Raw genomic sequence first — 20,507 nt, forward strand, 5'->3', positions numbered from 1 at the left:
AGGGACTATTTCTGCCTTCTATCTATCCTGGTTGCTTAGCACAGTCTGTCATATAGTAAGTACTTAATGAATATCTCTTGACTGACTGAACTGGACTGTGCCTGTTAAAGTGTTTGATTTTTCAAAAAAAATCAAAAAACAAAACAAAACTCCAACTATTTATTGAAATTGAACTAAGTTCGTAAGCTATATTTAAATTGGGGTTAAAAATATGGATTATGGTTAGAAACAAATAACGTTGGGAAAAAGACTAGAATACTCACTAGAATACTTGAAAAATAAGCCATATAAGAAGTGTAGTCAGAGCAACTTGACTATCCCTAAAGTCTTAACAGAATAAGGAATGTTAGGCAGTATAGGGTAATATAAAGGTCAGTATGTTTATTGTTTCAGTCATTTTTTGGTCGTGTCCTACTCTTCATCACCCCATTTGAGGTTTTCTTGGCAAGGATAGTGGAGTAGTTTGCCATTTCCTTCTCCAGCTCATTTTACAGATAAGGAAACTGAGGCAAACAAGGTTAAATGACTTGCTCAAGGTCCCACAGCTAGTGTGTGAGGCCGGATTTGAATTGAGGAAGATGTGTCTTCTTGACTCCAGGCCCAGCACTCTGTCCACTTCTCCACCTACCTGCCCCTAAGGTCAAAATACTTGAATACAGAAGACGACTACAGGGTTTGGCTATACAATTTATGAACTGTGTAATCTTAGATGAGTCCTTTAGCCTCTTAGATTCTGTTTCCTTTATTGCCATGTGGAACTAGTGATACCATCTCTCCTCCACTGAAGCCCTGTGCCTCAACTTGGCAGTGGGAACCAAGATCTGGTTCATTCTGCAAAGCCACAAGGCTTTGAGCGAAGGCCAGGTGACAGATTCTGTATTCCCTAAGGACCAGTCTGGCTGAGTTTATAGAAGCATATCTTCAAATGATTATTAGTATCACTGAGTGATGAATTATTTGGCCAGAGTAACTCAGGAAACTCTACTGATGGATCAGAAGTTTGTGATCTCCATAGGGACCAACCACACAGAAAAGATCAAAGATCATTGAAATATTAAAGTAATAAATGTTTTACTTTGTGAGAACCAAATGAGTTGTACTTATGGTGATGCTTTTGTAAAGTGTAAAATTCTATATAAATATAAGTTCTTATTATTTAAACAATGAGAAAATATGTCCATAGAGCTCAAAGTTATCTTAGAAATTGTCTAGTCTGTCCTCTTATTTTCAAGTAGGAAAACTAAACCCTAGAGGCTTTAAATGACTTGCCTAAGATAACAGAGATAATTAGAATCAGTGTCTAGATGAAAACGAGGTCCTCCTACTCCAATTTAGTGTTATTTTCATAACAAGTTCAAAGGATACACCTGTGGGGGCAGCTAGGTGGAACAGTGGATAGAGTGCTGGGCCTGGAGTCAGGAAGACTCATCTTCCTGAGTTCAAATATGGCCTCAGACACTTGCGAGCTGTGTGACTGAGCAAGTCACTTAACCCTGTTTGCTTCAGTTTTCTTATCTGTAAAATGAGTTAGAGAAGGAAATGGCAAACATCCCCAGCATCTTTGCCAAGAAAACACCAAATGGGGTCACTAAACAACAAAATGAGAGAGGAGTTGTCTAGGATCCCAAGGTTCCATATTTTCTGTATAAACTTCACTGATCTAAAAAGAACATTTCTTTTTCTAAGAAGTATTTCTTGTGACTTTTTAACAACTCAGTTCTTGTGACAAATAAAACAAGTATAGGAACATTAAAAACTATGCTTTATTCTTGTCCTTTAAGATGCCCTTTGCTGGAACACAACTCTGTATATTTCTCCATGTGTCACTAATGTGGATTTAACAAAAGTCCATGCAGTCCACAATGTAAAGACTGTATTTACCAGCAGAGAAACTCACTTGCTACAGTACTGAAATAGTGGACAGAGGTTCATTTTTGAAGATATAATAAGTAAGACTAAAATAAGAATTTTGGGATGTGCTTGGATGTATGTGCTTAAAAATGGACATAGTTTTGATTGATAAATTTTGTACCAAGATGCTATATTGACAGCAAAAGCCATCATGGTCTGGTTCTTTAGATGGAATTATTCTATTCGCTTACCTATCTATTTACCATGTCTGTCTGTCTGTCTGTGTGTATGTATGTTATGTCTATCTATACCTATCTATCCATCTATCATGCCAGGCTAAATGCTGGGGATAAAAAGAAAGGCAAAAACACAGTTCCTGCCATCAAGGAGTAAGTAGGTCAGTATAGCTGGATCCCGGATCTTATAGTGTATAGATAGGAATAAAGTAAAGTAAAATTGAAAAGATAAGAAGAGACCAGAATGTGAAGGGCCTTAAAAGCCAAATAGAGGTTTCCATTTTTCTTCATCTGTAAAGTGGGGGTTGTAATATACATCTACCTAGTTCACAAGGCTGTGGTGAGGATTAAATGAGATAATGCAGTCAAAATGTTTTTTTTTAAACCTTAAAGCACTATATTAATCTGAGACAATATTATTATTAATTACCCTAAATACAGCTTTTCTATACTGTCAACATTAGTCTGGAAATGTATCCTTTTTAAAAAGTTATTTAAAAGCACTATCATCCCCAAAATGGGAAATACAGTTTTCTGTTTCCTCTACTAAATTTTTATTATTGGCATCAAAGAAGCCTAGAAGGCTAGTAATTGTTTTACATAAACATATTTTAACATATATCAAAGTACATCACTGGAAAATGTTGATATCTGCCAGATAGGCTTTCTTTCAACCTAGAAACGATTTGGATTCATTGTTCTATGTCCTTCAAAATTATCTTTGGTTCTACAGCTGCTTTTAACAGCAAAACTGACAGCAAAGCTAGAGGAAAGAAATTCTAGGAAATTTTGGCATACCACGGCACAAATAATCAAAATAAGGTCTTACAGTCATATAACAAAGAAATAAAAAGATATATTTAAAAGGAAATAATCAAAAAACAGTGATAGCTAGTAACTATAGTTTGACATGGAGAATCACTTATGAGGGCTTTTAGTCTCTGCCGAGGTCTCCTTCCTCCTCCCCATGAGTTGGTTGGAGGACCTTGTGAACTTCAAAGGATTTGGAACTTACTTTTTGAAAGCTTGCATTATTTATATCCATCCTTTTTTCTACAACTCCTGAAAAGGCCTTTGGCCAAAAGCAGTAAAAAATTGTCTTCACCTGACGTATATTATCTTAATTTTTTCCTTATCACAACGGTTGGGTTGTGATCATCACACTGAAGTTACTGATTTTCAGAAAACTCCCTAATCACCAATGTGTTATTTCATTCTCCATAGCACTGATTCACTTATCAAATTAGAAGATTACTTTGATTCTTCAATATTTTATGGTTTTCACAGTTCAAGGATTGCCTCCACTGGGATAGATTATAGTCCCTCTATGTCTTCTTATTCTGTGTGATTCATCCATATCTTTTAACAATTTTTAGAGATTCCATCCAATGTTTGTTGCTAGAAGCTTTCTTCTGATTCTTTTAACATCATTTCAGGTATCACAAAAACAACAATGACAAAAACAAGCAAACAACAAAAACAACAAGCCTGTTACACATTCAGTCATTCATACATTTGACAAATAATTGATTTTCTGCTATGTGAATGGGCCAAAAGTCATACATAATAAGATCAATATATATATAGATTAACTCTGAATTTAGAAACATCTCCTCTAAATAAAACTACTTTTCAGGTGTCCTTACCACTTCCACCATGAATATCATGTTTCTATGAAATGGAAAAAGAGTGTAGAGATACGTGCTTGACCCTTGATAAAATTATAATACTCTTTTTGAGTAAGATAATGACACTGGCTAGGGTGTTTAGAATGTTTTTGCTTTCTCTGTGTTTTCTTTTTTGGTTTGTTTTCCTCTTAAAGGCAAAATTACATAATCTAAAGAGCAAATCTAAGGCCAGAGACTTTAATGTGATGGGAAAGATACCGGGAAGCAGCATCAGACTTCCCTTGAACTTCTATTCATACTTTCTTCGTGACTGATAGCGAATTAGGATGATCCTTTCTAGCTAGGACACGATTACCACTAAGCAACTTAAATATGTATTTGGGAATGAAGGATTAAATTATTTTATAAAATAAACTTAGCTCAAAATTCTGTCAAAAACTTTACCAAGACAGCTGCCTAAAGGTCAGTTGCAAGCAGAGCTAGAATTTATGCATGCTTAACCTTTATTATCTAAAAAATGCTTGTTTCCACAGCAGCAGTCAATGTGTCTCCTGGATGATACATGATAACTGAAAACAGAATACTCTTTAGGTATTCTCTTTGCATATCTCTATTCTTTTCTAGTGGTGACAAAATTAAAACAATTTCCTGAAACTATATACTTGAGTATGTTCCAAAAATTATGTTTATACTTATTCATCTGTAATATGTCATTAAAGGAAAAATCAGCAGTAAAATATGTAATCAAATTTGTTTTCAAGTTTTCCCTTTCCTTTATCACCTATATCTGCCTCTGAAAGTACTGTTTCTGAACATATGTCTCTAGTAAGAGGCATAGTAAGAATAATTACTCATTGGGTAAATAGCATGACAGTCTGAAGTATGTAGAGATCACAGTTAAAGTATATAGAGAACAGAGAAGAAGTGTTGAGAACGGAAAACATCATAGTCTCATAAATGGAGATGATGAAATACAGTATATTACTGTGTCCTAGGCCACATATGGAATTAATGGAATAATATGGAATATTAATAACATGGATAATATGGAATTAATTTCTATGAATGCTTCAGTGATGTGGCTACTCCTTTCATCAATGCAAATCATAATCCTTCCATGCCTTAGTAGTTTGACTTCATGAATTCTTGAAGAAAAAAACAAAAAAAAATCATCACCTACTAGCCACTAGTATCCCTTGGATTAGTGCTATTTTCAGGATTTAAAGGATTTTTCTTAGAATGAAAAAGAAAATCCAATTTTCCTACACATTTTACTTCCTACATTGAGTGGCAAATGCCTCTCTAAATGAGTGAATTTTTATTATAAGACAATGTTGATGCTAAGATAAGTAAGGGAGTACGTGTAAAAAATTTAACAAATGAGATTCATTGAAAAACATTTTTACAGTTGACAGAAGCCTGAGAAAGGCTGGATATGGGGAATGCTGCAGGTTTTTAAGTCTCGAACCTCTACTAGCTGCCAGATCAGTTCATGGGAAGGAGAGGGAAGCAACAAAGATAGCTTCCTGTAGTGACCTTTTTTCACAGGAAAAATCCCATCTCTGACATGCATCAGAAATATTTCCCTACTTTTCCTCACTTCCCAGGGCTCTAGGGCAGTTATTGGTTGTAAAGAAAGGCATTGCTTGTTTCTGCTCCTAGTTTTACACTTGGAAATATTAGAAATTTGTAATCAGTTTAAACAATTGAGGAATAAAGGGAGTCTGGCTTTCCAAATGGCTGACTACAGATTTGTTCATCTTGTTCTCATTGCGTTAATGGCTTTTTGTTATGTCTTTGGCTGGATTCTGAGGAACTTTTCCAGAAACCAAGAGACGTATTGGTCAATACACTTAGAGGTTTTTACATAAAAACAAAGAACGAAGCTATTTTTTGCGGTTAAAAGTTAAAGTTTTAAATTAAAACTGTTAAGTTTTTTCTTCTGAATTTTTTACTTAAATCTTAACTCTCCTGAGCCGGTTCCTAGACTCTAAGACTTATTATAAGGATAGTAGACAGTTTAATATATTCACTTATGATGTATGGCATGTTTAGGAAGGATAGCAGCTGTGGTGAGAGGGCTTGCCAAGCCCTTTTTAAGACTGCTTACTCACCTTTGGTGTCCACATGTCACCCAATTCTTACCTGTGACTCCAAGAAGCTATGGCATGCACAGTGGCCACATCTTGGTAAATTATCTTGGCTAAAGATTAGTTGGGCTAAACCAGGTTGAGAATAACCAACAGGCTTCAAACCCTTTGGTGAGTTATGGGAAAAACAAAATGCCATTTTTTTGCAGTTAAGGTTTAAGTTTTAAATTAAAACTTTTTTTTTTCATTACTTGAATTTTTTATTTAAATCTTGACTCTCCTGAGCCAATTCCTAGACTCGAAGCCTTATTATAGAGAAGGTAGACAGGTTAATATTCACTCATGTTGTTTTGAATCAGTACTTCAAATACTGGGGTGTGTTGCAATTATTATATGGGTCACAAGGCAAATATAGGGGTGGGGTTGAATGGGCACTACCATAGGATGGTTTATTTTGATTGATCCTTGAATGAGAGATATTCTGGGCCTTTACTCAAGTGTTTCCAGTTTAGCAGGGCCTGCCAGAGTTCATACTCTAGTGTCACAGGCTTTAAGAGCCCAAGATCACCTCTGTGCTAACATGGAACCAGATTAGGTTGTTAGTGCAAGGTTTTACATCAGATTGTCTCTAAAATGAAGACAGATTAAATTTAAAATCAGCATGAAGGACCATGATATTTGACACAGCAACAAACAAGATCATTTCCATATACAAAGTACAGAAAACAAGTATGATACCACTAATCTCCTCTACTTACCTTAAGGTTTTTTTTTTTTAATGTATTACTGCATTTCAAAAATTGTCCTGTTTGTGTCTTTCTGAACATCCTTCTGCCCTCATCTGGTAAATGTTTCATTGACCCCTTTATAAAACTAATTCAAGAAATTAAAATTAGAGCAATGAATTTGATGCCCCAAAGAAATTTAAAGAATGAATTATTGTCATATTATTATTGGTTCATGTTGTACTACCCCTTAGAATGTTCTATTTTTAGAAAGTAGTATTATTTATCATGGCTAGTGACCATTATCATCACCTAGTGGCCAATCTGCTTCTGACAGGGATTCTCCCTATACTTACATGGCTACACTTATCCTCAGGCAGTACCCCCAACATATTCTCAAAATCTTCTCAGTTTGGGTGGAACTTCCCTAAGCTTACACTCTTTTCAGTGTTTGAGAACCCATGGTCACTTCCACTTCTCAATGAAACACAGCAGTACAACTTTCAGATTTGTAATAATAATAACCATAATAATTTGCATTTACATAGCACTTCAAGGTTTGCAAAATGCTTCACAAATATCTCCTCTCCCTAACAACCCTGGGAGGAGGTAGGTGCTGTTATTATCCCCATTTTACAGATGAGGAAACTGAGGCAGAGAGCAGTTAAGCAACTTTTCCAGGGTCACATATCTAGAGAGTGAGTGAGGCCAGGTTTGAATTCAGGTCTTTCTGATTCCAGGTCCAGAACTCTATCCACTGAGCTACCATATAGTTTACATTTATGTGCTACATTTACATGTATGTGCTACCATATATTTACATTTTGCTAAACACTTTCCCGAGTTGTGAGGATGGGTAGCACCAGTATTATTATCCCATTTTCAGTTGAGAAAGTTAAGGCTCTGAGAGAGGTTGAATGACTTGCTCACAATCACATCAGTAGTACCGGACTTGGATCTTGAATGAGTCTTCTAGGTCTAAATTCAGATTCTTTCCCCTACACTGTGCTTTTTCTTTTGGATGATTCATCAATTAGTACTAAGCTATGGTTTTTTTTAGACAGCTAGATGGCACAGTGCATTGAGTGTTGGGTTTGGACTCAGGAAGAATGCAGTTCCGATATTGCCTCATACACATACTACCAGTGTGACCACAAGCCTGCCAGTTAATTTCTCTGATTCTCAGTTTCCTCATATGTAAAATAGGGATAATAACTGTACCTACTTCCCAGGGTTGTTGTGAGGAACAAGTAAAATAACTCTGTAAAGCTTAAAACACTATATGAATGCTAGCTATCATTAACATTTTAAAAAAGGAATTACCAAATAATCAAAAAACTTCTTATGAAAATCACTATTCAAAACCTTATTGTGCTACATCTTAATATTAAATCAATTTTATAAAATTATAACATGTCTTACAATACTGTAGGGGCTGTACTCAGTGGTTCTGGTTAATTGTAATTAGGTGGGTTCCCTGCCCCCCCCCTTAAATGCTGCTTTAACTACAATATTTCATGGGTTTTTTTTAAGTGAAACTATTTTAGATAGTTTGTCATTTAGATAAGGCATTTTTAATAAAATAAAAAATGTTGAGTGTAAGTGATCTATCCCTCCCTACTTCAATCATTTTTCTATTCTTAAAACACATCTCCTCACTGTGCCTAATTAGGTACTCTACCAATAATCACCAGGCAACAACCACCTGAAATGAAGGCAGAGTGCCTGGGAAGAGATGGAAAGCATTTATCAAATTTGTCTTACAGTACAACTCAAATACTTTTTTGTGAAGGAAATATCCCATCATTATACACTCATTAATGGCTACAGTGGCCAAAGAGTGACATTATTTTTATACAGTTATGTTTTTATGAAAGTTGTAAATATAATCAAGGTAAAATGACCTGATAAGTTCCACAAACCAAAGGGAGGGTGTCATCTCCACCTGGCGCACCTTCACTTGAATAGCTCAAGACCTCATGATGGCCCAGATGCAGGCAGTAGATTATTGACAGTCCTCCAACCCCACACACCCTTAGAATATCTTATTTGAAGGAGTTTGAAGTATTTGAAGTAGCTGGTAAAATTGCTGTGCCTATAGTGTGGTTTGTAAGGAAAGGGAGTTGTGAAAGGTGAGACATCTAGGAAGATAGGGTCTGGATCAAAAGTGCCATTGATATGTTATCTGAGAAGTGTTTAATAGAGATGGTTTTGGCAGATACCTTTATGCCATATTTTAGCAGGAAGAAAATGAAAGCAGACAGGCTGCCAAAAAGGAAATACCAGAAGCCCTGAAGAAATATGACCACAGAGTCATTTCCTTGGTAGAGAAGGGGCCAAAAGGAAGCCATAAATTTAGATAATGCCATAGGAAGAAGAGGTGGTTTCGTTTGGTACCTGACTGAATGTGCATCAAGAATATGGAGAAGAGGAAATTCTGAATCTTTTGGCAGAACCATGAGTCTTTCTCTAGGATATAGGAAGCCAAATAGATTGTATAGAGATAAGGAAATGAGGGATTCTAGCTTCATTATTTAATGCTGGGGGGAAAAAACCTTCAGATTATTCTGTCTAAATGAGCACATTTAAATCTGTTAATATAATCATAGAATCTAAATGTGGTACCAAACCTGAAAGAATGTTTCGGAATCCTTTCCACAGCAACATAACAGTGAGTAGTAGGATTTTATTCTGTTTTATTTTGCTATCATTTTTCTTTTTATTATTGTCTGCTAAACTGCACCATAGTAAACTAAGATTAGCTTTTATCACAGAATCATAGAAATTTAGAACTAGAAGAAACCTTAGAGTTCATTTAGTTCATTTCTTTTATTTGGCAGAAGAGGAAACTGAAGCCTATAAAGAGTTGAGTGACTTGTCCAAGGTCACAGTGTCAAGGCCAGGACCATAGTACACATCTCTTGATGCCCAGCTCTTTCTATTATTCTGCATAAGCTGTTGTGTAAAGTAGAACATCACATAGTCTCAGGTCTAGCCCTTTGCTTTGAATTGCTAAAACCTACATCCACAAGTGTTCTGGCACCTTCCCAATTGCTCCTGGGGATAGCTGCCTCACTTCCCTAACCATCTAATGAGGAAGCACAGGCATGCTCCAGTGCCAGTTTCAACAACCCTCATTTGACAAAGAATGGCCTCTAGGATAGGAAGTATTTTTTTTTTAAATGATGAGTAAGAAGAAATATGACGCAGAAGACAGTGGACAAATGAATTGAGGAGAAAGTTGCTATAACTTTTCAGGCTGTCATTACTTTTCAGAGTTTGAATTTTGCTTGAGATAAAATAAAGACTGTCTCCACATTTCACCCAAGTCAATGCGTGTTCTCTATTGCGTTATTTTTAAAAATCAAATGCTAGCTTTCTTCCAACATCTTTTGTTCATTTTTACTATTGCAGTTAATTTTTCTAGTATCCAAACTTCTTTACTTCTCAAAGAATTTTGACAGGTGCTATTTCGTACAAATAGTAAAGTGTAAACAGAAATTTCATAAAAGTATTAGGTGTCCAAAAGAATCTCCAAAGGGATGATTTCTAAGTATATACTTTGAGATTAAAGGTTAGTGACAGAAATTCATTGCTAATATAATCATATGCTATCCCTCACAACATCATTTAGACTTAATTCTTAAAATCTTAATAAAGTATATTGCCTCTTGCTCTTCCCAGGTAAATAATATTTTTTCATTAGCTTTGTTTTCCTGGTAGCCTTTGATTAATATTTTTACATTTTACTTCTTCTATTTCTATTTTCAGGTAGAGATTGAAAAGCTGGATTACCATCACTATCTGCCTCTGTTTTTTGATGGGCTTTGTGAGATGACATTTCCCTATGAGTTTTTTGCTCGACAAGGAATCCATGACATGCTGGAACATGGGGGAAACAAGATACTTCCTGTCATTCCACAGCTCATTATTCCAATAAAAAGTAAGTGAACAGGTGAAAAAAGAATCACTGGATTTATATGGTGCTGGTTTTTGACAACTTGCTAATTAAGCAATAAAACATGACAGACTGAGCACATCCACAGGTTTGATGTAACCCTCAGTAAATTGGTATGATATCAGACTAGATTTCCAGAACCCACATTATCTGTACTGCATTGTGGTTTGTCTGGAATTACTCTTATTATATTAAAGAAAGACCTCGGATATAATATGAAGGAAAAAACTAATTTATATTTTATAGAGTTTTTATACTTACTTTTTCCTCTACTATCATAAGGCTTATATTATGAGAAAAAAAGGATTTCAAATTTAAGATGTACCTTTGAAAATGAGTGTTGAGTGTATATATGTGTATGAGAGACAGAGAGAGATGCTACCAGTTCTTGATAACTGTGACTTCCACCTACGAGCTCTTAAGTAAAGATTTGAGATACTTTAAGGGTTTTTTTTTAAGTTTTAGCATATTTTATATGGTGGGTTACATATTTTTAAGGCCATGACTAATAAAGGGAGAAAGGATATTATTATTATTTTTTAGAAACCTAAAAATTTTTCACCATGATATATACTTTTTTAACCTTGTGAATAAAGTAACATCAGAATTCTCAATTTTCCATGATTCTACTGATGCTGCAATACAATGAATTCCATTTTGAAACTTGCTACCTTGTCTCTGGATTCTCGACAAGAAAATGATTTCTGACCAGTCAGCCATCCAGTAGACCACTCCCACATCCCCGGTGAGACAGAGAATGAAACCAAAGAAAAGAAGATTGCTACTGGGTGTGAAAGAGTAATATGGAAGAAAAATGGTTCTTTAAGTCAAACCTTATTAAAAAGCAGTTTTCACTCCCCCACATGTATCAACTAAGTGAGGGGCTGCTGTTCCCTGGAAGACTTCTATAAGGATATATAGTACTGAGCTATATTAAAACCTTTTTCAGGAGTGATTTATCCTCCTTTCCAACAGGTCACAATTTTTGAGCAGGTTAAATTCAACTTGAAAAGCTACATTTCTTAAAGAGTGTACACATACTTCTGTTGAGTGTTTTATTGATAAACAAAAAGGTACCAAACATTCTCCCCACTGACTGACAATATATTTCCCAGACTTTCCTTCTCCTGCCCATCAAAAAAGAAAAGGTATTATAAATGAAATATTGAGAAATTTCAACCCCATGTTTCCCAGCTAAGTTAGTCAAGTAACTTCTCAGCTTCTTCGCTCTGTTTTATGTCTTAGTTTGGAGAGTTCATGAGTGAAGACAGGAAATAATATAGAGACTAAATAATGTATCTTTTGGGATGTCTAAAATTAAAATTTGACCTGAATTTAAGTGACAGTGTTGTAGGTAAATAAGCTGATGATAGTTGGCCTTTCTTAATATATGTTTTATCTCTACACTTAAAGAAAAACTAACTGTGGGAAATAGATAGGAAGTGATTTTTATTCTGATAGATTCATTCAATAAGCACTTACTAAGGGCCTACTAAGTTCAATGAATTATGCTAGATTCTGGGGGAGATATAAAGATAAATAAGATTTAGTTTCTGCCTTCCAGGGGTTTCTAATCCACTAAATTTGAGGGCAAGGACCAATATAATGATAATGATAGCTGACGTCTATATACCACTTTAAAGTTTACAAATATTGTCTCATTTAATCCTGCAAACAACCCTGGAGGGAGGTACTATAATATTAGCTCATGTGTATATATAACTTTTGTTTTTAGTCTAGAGCTGTGATTTCATTGGTGTAGAGAACTCTCTGTTGAGGATTTGCTTTCTGCCAATGCAGATTAACAATTGTTCTGCAATTTAGAGGGTGGCCTGCCACTGAGAGATTATAACATTACACTGAGGAGGGTCACAAGGCCAGTATGTGGCAAAGGTGGAAACTCAACCCAAATGTTCTAAAAGGCTTCTACTTGTTTTATCTATATGCTTTTAAATTTTTAAATGATGGTGGGAATTAGGGAGGAAGTGATTGCATCCAACAGTATTCATCTGATAAACACTAAGTGCCCACTATGTGCACTGCATGCCAGCTCTCTATCATAAAAGTCCACTCTATACTTTAGAGTTTGTAACACTTTTTTCACAATAACCCTGTGAGATAGCTAGCACAACAGTAACTATTGCCATTCTACAATTGAAGAAAATGAAATTCAGAGAGATAGTTTCACCTCCATGTTAGAGATCCCTTGATGACCTATGAAAACAATAGAAAATGTCTAGTAAATATGACTTGCCAAGGAAAATTGACCACATATGATTTTGCTAATTTTTGGTTCAGGAAGCTTTGTAAAGGTGTCTCTAGGTATCACATATGACTACGTAGGTCTCTAGTAATACATATTAGTGCCCATATTAATTGTGCTAGCTTCTTGTCCTGTTTATAGACACACAAACACATGGAATAATTAGCAATCTGTCTTACGTAAGTATCTGTCCAACCATGAAAAGAATGAATAGCATTCTAGCACAGTATGAGTAGCATGTATAAGCAACATCTTCCAAGTAGAATGCTGGGATGTGGCTAATTGATTAAGAAATATATTGAAGCAGATAACTGGCATAAAATATAACAGCTATGGTACTCTTCTAGTTCTAAAGCATATGCTTAGTATAACTTAGACTCTTTTGGCACAAAACTTGTTCCTATCATCACAAACTTAATGGTAAACATAAAATTCATCCATAGAAAGCCACTCCCATCATAGTTAACAGTCAAAAATATAGCTCTGGTAGGTATAAGTAAAGACTGTCCCAAACCTATTGCCTCACCTCTTCTCAAAGGATACAAGATGGAAATATGTAATGTAAGGAAAAGCTGTGAATATAGATTCCAGCTTTATGATCGGCAGATCTGAAAAACCTTTACAAACACATAAATATTGAGAAGAATATACATGTTTTACTACAGTTTTCAGTGGTATCATTGACCACCAAATTTATACTTTCATATATCTACTTATCTAAAAGTCTCAGTGCAGTTTTAAGCTATAAACAAAAGCATTTATAGCTTAAAACTGCCCTAAAACTTTTGAGACAGCATTCATATGAGACATCATACATGGTGTGTGTGTATATATATGAATACCTATACATGCAAATATATGTGTGTTTCCATGTACCACACACATATATACATTCCTACATACATATCTATACATACAGTCAAAATAACTGGCTACTACTGCATGGTTAGGCCAACTAAATTAGGTTGAGACATGGTTAATTGCTTTTGATGGGTCATCTTTTAAATGATTGACAATATTAAACTGACCATTCCAGAGCTAACTATTTTAATAGCTTCTTAACTGTTCTACATGCCTCAAGTTCCTTTCTCCTCCAGTCCATACACGCACCATTACCTGTTATGTCATTAAGACATTGACAAAGGTCAACGTTAATGATACTTTTTAACAGATATACATATACATATATATTTGTATGTATATGTATCATATATACTACATGTGATGAAAAATATTTCATTTCAAATTTGCATTTTCAGCTTAATTATTTTATGTCAAAATAAGTCAGGTGTTTTAAAAAGCCAACTTGTAAAGTCATTCACTGGTTTCAGCTTCAGAAGCTGTCACCTGGGGGCAGTGACATCACCAAAAGCCCCCAGAGCCCTCAGAAAGGTTAACAAAGGAGTAGAAATTCTCAGGACAGGAATCTAGTTAAAGGTTCATTCTAGAGACCTCAGAAATAAAGGCTGCTATAGGAAAAATTAAAAAACTGTGGAAAGAAGGGTTTACTCTAAAAGATATAGTTTCAGTCCCACTTTTCTAAAAACCCAAGGGAGAGCCTGACCAGGGGCTTTTCTGACCCTGTGGTTTTCAACAGAATGAGCCGAAAGGTTCTGTTAACCTGGAATTACCAGGGGACCGTGACTGTTTAAAGGAAAAAGAAAAGGGCTTTTTTTTTTTTTTTGGAAGAGAGTAAATCACAGAAGGTAAGATTTGGAAGGAAGAAATCAAAGAGATGATCTCATACCTGAGAAGGAATCCCCTCTATTACATTCTTGACTAGTGGTCATCTGGCATTCTCTTAAAAACATCCAGTTTGTGGGAAGTCACTGTTTTATGGTAGTCCATTTCGTTTTTGGACCACACTGATTATTAGGAAATTTTTTAGCACTTCCAATCTCTGCTTTTCAGCAACTTCCAAGCATTCATTGCTCCTAGTTCTGTCCTCTGGGACTAGACAAAGTAAGTCTAATAACTCTTCCATCCATTCAAACCATTCAGATGCTTGAAGATAATTATCATGCCCCCCATAAGTCTAAAAAAAAAAACGAGACATCCCCGTTTATTAGAAAAGATATTATGTTGCTAATAGTTTATTTGATCTATCTATATATATATATAGTTTGCTTCTTCCATTTATCTGAAAATTTGAATTAGCTATCTTTTTAAAAATAAATATTAACTTTTTTTCACCTAAGAAAGGACTAATGTGGCTAATTATCTTAATTACCAGACCTGAAGCCCAAGCTAGGATATGTTTCTGGCTGTGCTGCCCTAATAAGCAAAACTGATTAATGTACCACTGGCAGAAATGAAATAAGAAAAGGCAAAGTCAGGGAAAGTAGCTAACCATCTTTTTAGGATTTATTCCAACTTGCAGCAGTGACAGAAATGCCATGTTGTACATACACTACAATAAAGTGTGTCCTCTTAGGTATTAACTGCAGAGGTGCTGAGAATATCGTTGCTTTGCATGGATATAGTGTGCTGGAAATAAATAGCTGATATTTATATACAGCTCTAAATTTTACAGAGCACCCTATATGCATTATCAGATTTGATCCTTATAACAACCCTGTGAGGTTCTTACTCAAAGTATTGCTACCCCCACTTGACAGGGTATTTTGTTTTGTTTTGTCTTTTGTTTTTTTGCTCTAAATTCCATTATCCTGCTAGTTAGACACCAATGATCTCTTCCTTCTGTGATCACCTATTACATTTAACTGCTGTTATCATGCAGTTAAGCACTTCGATATTTAATAACTTTATGTTAATCTCTCACAAATGAGATTGCTGTCTTCTGGACAGGTTTCATCCATTACAACACTGAATACAGGACGGGAACAAATTAGACTTGATAAATAACTACCCCTTGAGTTCAGGTGCTATAGCAGTCCCCCACCTCTCTCAGGTGTGGGTGGCTCCTAGTTCAACTGGTAGAAATAGAGCACTAATAACTCCAAACTCCAACTATGGAACCAGATTCTAAGAGACAACTCAACTTTTAGGAGAGATGGTCCTCTCTAGTCTCACATGTAAGCCATAATGAAAGTAGACTTTTCTTAGGGTCAATAATGCCCAACCTTTCTAATAACTCTAGAGAGCATGGTTATATTCCTTCCCTGCAATAATTACTTGTTGCATTTTTATATTTATTATGGAGAATATGGGGCATCCAAATGACTTTTCTCACTCATTTTGTTCCTTTGGCCCTCTTCTCTTCCACTATCACTGCTGTTTTTCTGTTAGACTTCTTTGTTTTAATTATTTTGTAGATGATTATTGCTTTAAAGTTCTATGTGTAGTAGCCCTGACATCTTTGTAAAGAAGATAGTACATATAAAATTAATATATAAGTTGCAGTATGGTAACTATCCAACTGGCTTTATTATCATCTTCTTGACTAGTATCTCTATTTTACTGTAGAATATAAAAAAGCACTATTCAGTAAAATATGGGAAGCTAGGTTGAACAGTGGATAGAATGCTGGGCCTCATTAGGAAAACTCATCTTCCTGAGTTCAAATCTAGCCTCAGACACTTACTAACTGTGTGACCCTGGGCAAGTTACTTAACCTTGTTTGCCTCAGTTTCCTTATCTGTAAAATGAACTGGAGAAAGAACTAACAAACCACTCTAGCATCTTTGCCAAGAAAATTACAAATGGGGTCACGAAGAGTCAAACATGACTGAAAACAACTCCACAATTCAGTAAAATATTATGTGTGTTTGTTTTACATACACAGACACAGATCTGAAGGCAAGAAGGTGTAGCTGAAGGCAAGAGTATCCTATTTAGAGTTAGAAAAACTGAGTTCAGATCCTGACTTTAATATTTACTGTGTAACCTAGATAAGTTACTTAAGTTCTTTTTGCCCCAGTATGCAGCCTTCTCATCTTGAAGGTGTTGCCACACCGTGTGCCTCTCGTTTAATTGGTGAGATCCTGGCCTACATTACCATTTTATGAGATGTTTCACTCTTGGCTCAATTCCCCACCCTCTCCTCTTCTCCACCTCCCATGACAGCAGCCTTGAACCTGACTGGTTATCCTCCCATTCCCAGCTCCCCTTTGTCTGTTGTTACATCCTATTAAAGTGTGAGCTCTTTACAGATAAGAATTTCTTTTTTGCTGGTATTTGTATTCTCAGCATTAAGCATAGTGCCTGGCACCTACTAAGTGCTTAATAAATGTTTTATCAATTTCCTTATCTATAAAATGAGGGGGTTGGATTTGATAACCACAAAGGTCCCTTCCAGTTCTAAATCTAGTACCCCATTTATGTGTGTGTATTCACATACACACACACACACACACACACGTATTTGTGTGTGAATGATATAGCATATGTGGACTTATTTATCTGGTTATTATTCTTGCCCATAGAAGATTACATTTTACCTTGTAGACTAGTTTCTTGCTTGATGCCCTGAAATATACTTGGTTGTTTGTCATAGTAGTTACTTCCTTCAGATCAAGGGAATGGAATGAAGTAAAGGGAATAAATGAAAGCCCTGAGATGAAAAAAAAAAAAAGAGTGGAATAAAATCCCACCAATATAAAAATCAGAGATAATAAGCTTGATGTGGATGAAGACCACAGACATGACAAAGCCAAAGTGGGTCAGAGAAAATTAAATAAGCCATGTGGTAACCTCAGAATTAACAGACAGAAAAGCATTTATTAATGACCTTAGCAGATAACTAGATGAGGGAGGAATGCATCCAGCAACAACTAGGAGCAAGCAGGGCAGATTAAATATATGTGGAAAGTTAGCATGATAAACAGCAAGGTTATTGGGTAGATGGAACTAGGAGGACAGAGTTGATGCCTTAAAATAAAAACATCTAAGAAATTTGTAATACCATTATACCACAGAAATATTTCAATACTTGAAAAAATCTCTAGTCCATTGGTGTGGGTGCTTCCTCCATCAACAAAGATCTTAGCACCCATCCCTCACTAGATGGCCAGAATGTTCATCACACTTCAAATTAAGAATGAGCCTCTCAACTTAAAGCTAGACTTGTATTCAAGCAATAACCATAGAGTCCATTTCTAAACCCAATATAAAAATGTTACTGTATAAAAATGTTTAGAAACCTTGGAGAAGGTCTGACAATATCTAAATATACTATGACTTCATTCTAATGCAGTTCCAGGGTTCATGATATGCTTCATCTAATATATTTTAAGGTGAATATACATATTATTAGGTGAACATACCTTATGATGTGATCTTCTGAGCCAATGTGTATTGGAGAGAATGCTCCACTTAAAAGCAGAAGATGTGTGTTTGATTCCTGGCTTTGACACTTCCTAGCTGTGTGACCTTTGACAGATCACTTAAATTCTCTGTGCTTCGGTTTCCTTATATCTAAAATGTGAAAGATAATACTTTACTCCCTTTCCTATAGTAAAGTAGTTATGAGGAAGGTTCTCCATAAACCTGATGGTGCTAATAAATTTGAATTTTTACCATTATTAACACTCTCAGATGTCCTATAATAAAATGTTCTTTCAGCGTTCCCATATTACAAAGCACCCTCTCTTTTCTTAGGTGATCCTTAGAAAAGAGATCAGAAATATCTGCAACAAAGATGAGGAATAGATGCCAGTTTGTTGCAAGAAGAGGCAAAACATTTTAGGCAAACATTAAAGTCAAAACAAACCTTTGAAGTCATTTAGTCTTACTTCCCATATAATCTCTTCTTTGGTGTTTTGAAAAAGAAGGTCTTTCCCGTCTCTGAACACTATTCTATCCACTTCCAAAGTCCGTTTCACTTTTGGAAAATCTCCATCCTGAAGACCTTTCCCTTATTCCTTCCTTGTACCTTCCTCTCATACTGTCATCCTCTATCTCTCCTCCCCTTTACTGCCAAGATATTAATATTCACAACTTCCACTTTCTTACAAACCACTCATCCTTCAATTCCTTGACTTCTCTGGCTTTTATCCCCATCACTCTACAAATGCTAGCTTTTCTCTCAGATGTTACTAATGATCTCTTTCTTGTCAAATCTAGTGACATGTTTTAGTCTTCATCTTCCTTGATTTCTCAGTAGCTTTTGACACAACCAGCAATAGTCTCCTCTCCTCCTCCTGTTTTCTTCCCCTGGCTTCTCTGACGTTGCTCTCTCCTGCTTCTCTTCCTACCTCTCTGACCATGCCTTCTCATTCTCTTTTTCTAGTTCATCATCCATATCATGACCCTTAATAATGGTTGTTCCCTAGGGCTCTGTCCTGGACCCTCTTTATTATTCTCTCACTACTCTTATGACTTGGTGATTTTATTTGCTCCCATGGGCTTAATTATCATTTCTATGAAGATGATTTGCAGATCTACACATCCCTCTGTAGTTTCTCTCCTGAGATTTAGTTACATATCACCAACTGCCTGTTGGATATTTCAAACTATGTCCCATAGTCCCATATGTCCCATAGTCACCCCAACTCAACATATCCAAAATTGAACTCAATATCTTTTCCTCCAAATTCAATCCTTTTTCTGAACTTCCCCATTTCTGTCTAATGTAGTAACATCCTTCTAGTCACCCAAGTTCATAACCTCTAGGCTACCCTCGGTTTCTTACTCTTATCCCACATACCCAGTCAGTTGCCAAAGCTTGTCATTTCTACCTCCTCAAAATGTTTCATATCTGTCCTCTTCTCTCCACTTAGATGATTGTAGCTCTATTTTAGGCCCGCATCACCTCTATGCTGTTGTAATGGTTTCTATTTGCCTCAAGTCTTTTCTTTTCTTCAGTCCATCCTACCTCATACAACTGCTGAAGTAATTTGGCATTCAGTACACTCCAATGGTTTACTATTGCTTCCCAGCTCAACTACATTGTCACAAAAGTCTCAGTGCAGTTTAAGCTACTCTGGCTTCAAAACCTGGCCCATTTCCAACTTTATTATCCCTTAATCCCCTTCTTGCATGCTATAGTATACCTAAATTGGTCTTCTTTCTTTTTCCATATACTTTTTCTCATATCTCTCTTTCCCTCTTTCTATCCCTTTGTATTGACTGTACCCCATACCTGGAATGAGCTCTTTTCCTCCACCTCTTAGAATCCCTTATTTCCTTGAAAACTCTGCTCAAACACTACCTTCTACACAATACCTTTGCTGATCAACCCAGCTACAAGTGCCTTCTCCCTCCCCAATTTACCTTGTATTTATCTTGAATTTGTCTTGTGCATGTTTCTATTTATGCTGTCTCTCCAATAGAAGGTAAGCTCTTTGAGGGCAGGCACTATTTCATTTTTGTCTTTGTGTCCACAGTGACATGTACATAGGAGGAGCTTAGTAGGTACTTGTTGGTTGATTAGTTGATTAATTCAGCCCGCTCCTCCTACAGACTTCCCTCTTCTTTTGATCATACTGCTTTCCTTTTAATTATTTGGTCATCACTCCCAGTTTATAAGCTTTGAGTTATCCCTGATTCTTTTCTCCCACCCTTACTTCCTGTGCACATCCTTCCTTTTAGCAGCTGTTCTTTTTTTCTGCTGTGGCCAGCATGGCCCTGGTGACTCTCACTGTCATCTGTTTCATTTGCACCAAATGACGTGTTCCTCTTTCTGCCATACCCACGTGATATGACACTCCTGCTGCCTGCAGCAATTGTGCTAGCTTTTGGTAAATGCCAGTGCACATGGAACCTAATAGCCCCTGCCCATCATAGTCCTCGGCCCTGGCCATTAACAATTGCTCGAGGAAGGGAGACAGTGTTAATGAACCTGCTGTGGCTAAGG

The 20,507-nt window shown here is 36.0% G+C and overlaps 1 protein-coding gene across 3 annotated transcripts in view; it reads left to right on the forward strand.

The window, feature by feature from the left end:
* The window catches only part of LOC114031480 (parkin coregulated gene protein homolog), a 623,375-nt gene that overhangs the window by 314,864 nt on the left and 288,004 nt on the right, over positions 1–20,507 (forward strand). For all 3 annotated transcript variants that reach the window (XM_027846566.1, XM_027846568.1, XM_027846567.1), the window contains exon 3: positions 10,302–10,473. In XM_027846566.1, coding sequence (XP_027702367.1) covers positions 10,302–10,473 — 172 coding nt within the window. The remainder of the gene's footprint in view (positions 1–10,301; positions 10,474–20,507) is intronic.

The sequence above is a fragment of the Vombatus ursinus genome, unplaced genomic scaffold, assembly GCF_900497805.2.
Source record: "Vombatus ursinus unplaced genomic scaffold, bare-nosed wombat genome assembly UNPS02015175.1, whole genome shotgun sequence".
Taxonomy (NCBI): Eukaryota; Metazoa; Chordata; class Mammalia; order Diprotodontia; family Vombatidae; genus Vombatus; species Vombatus ursinus.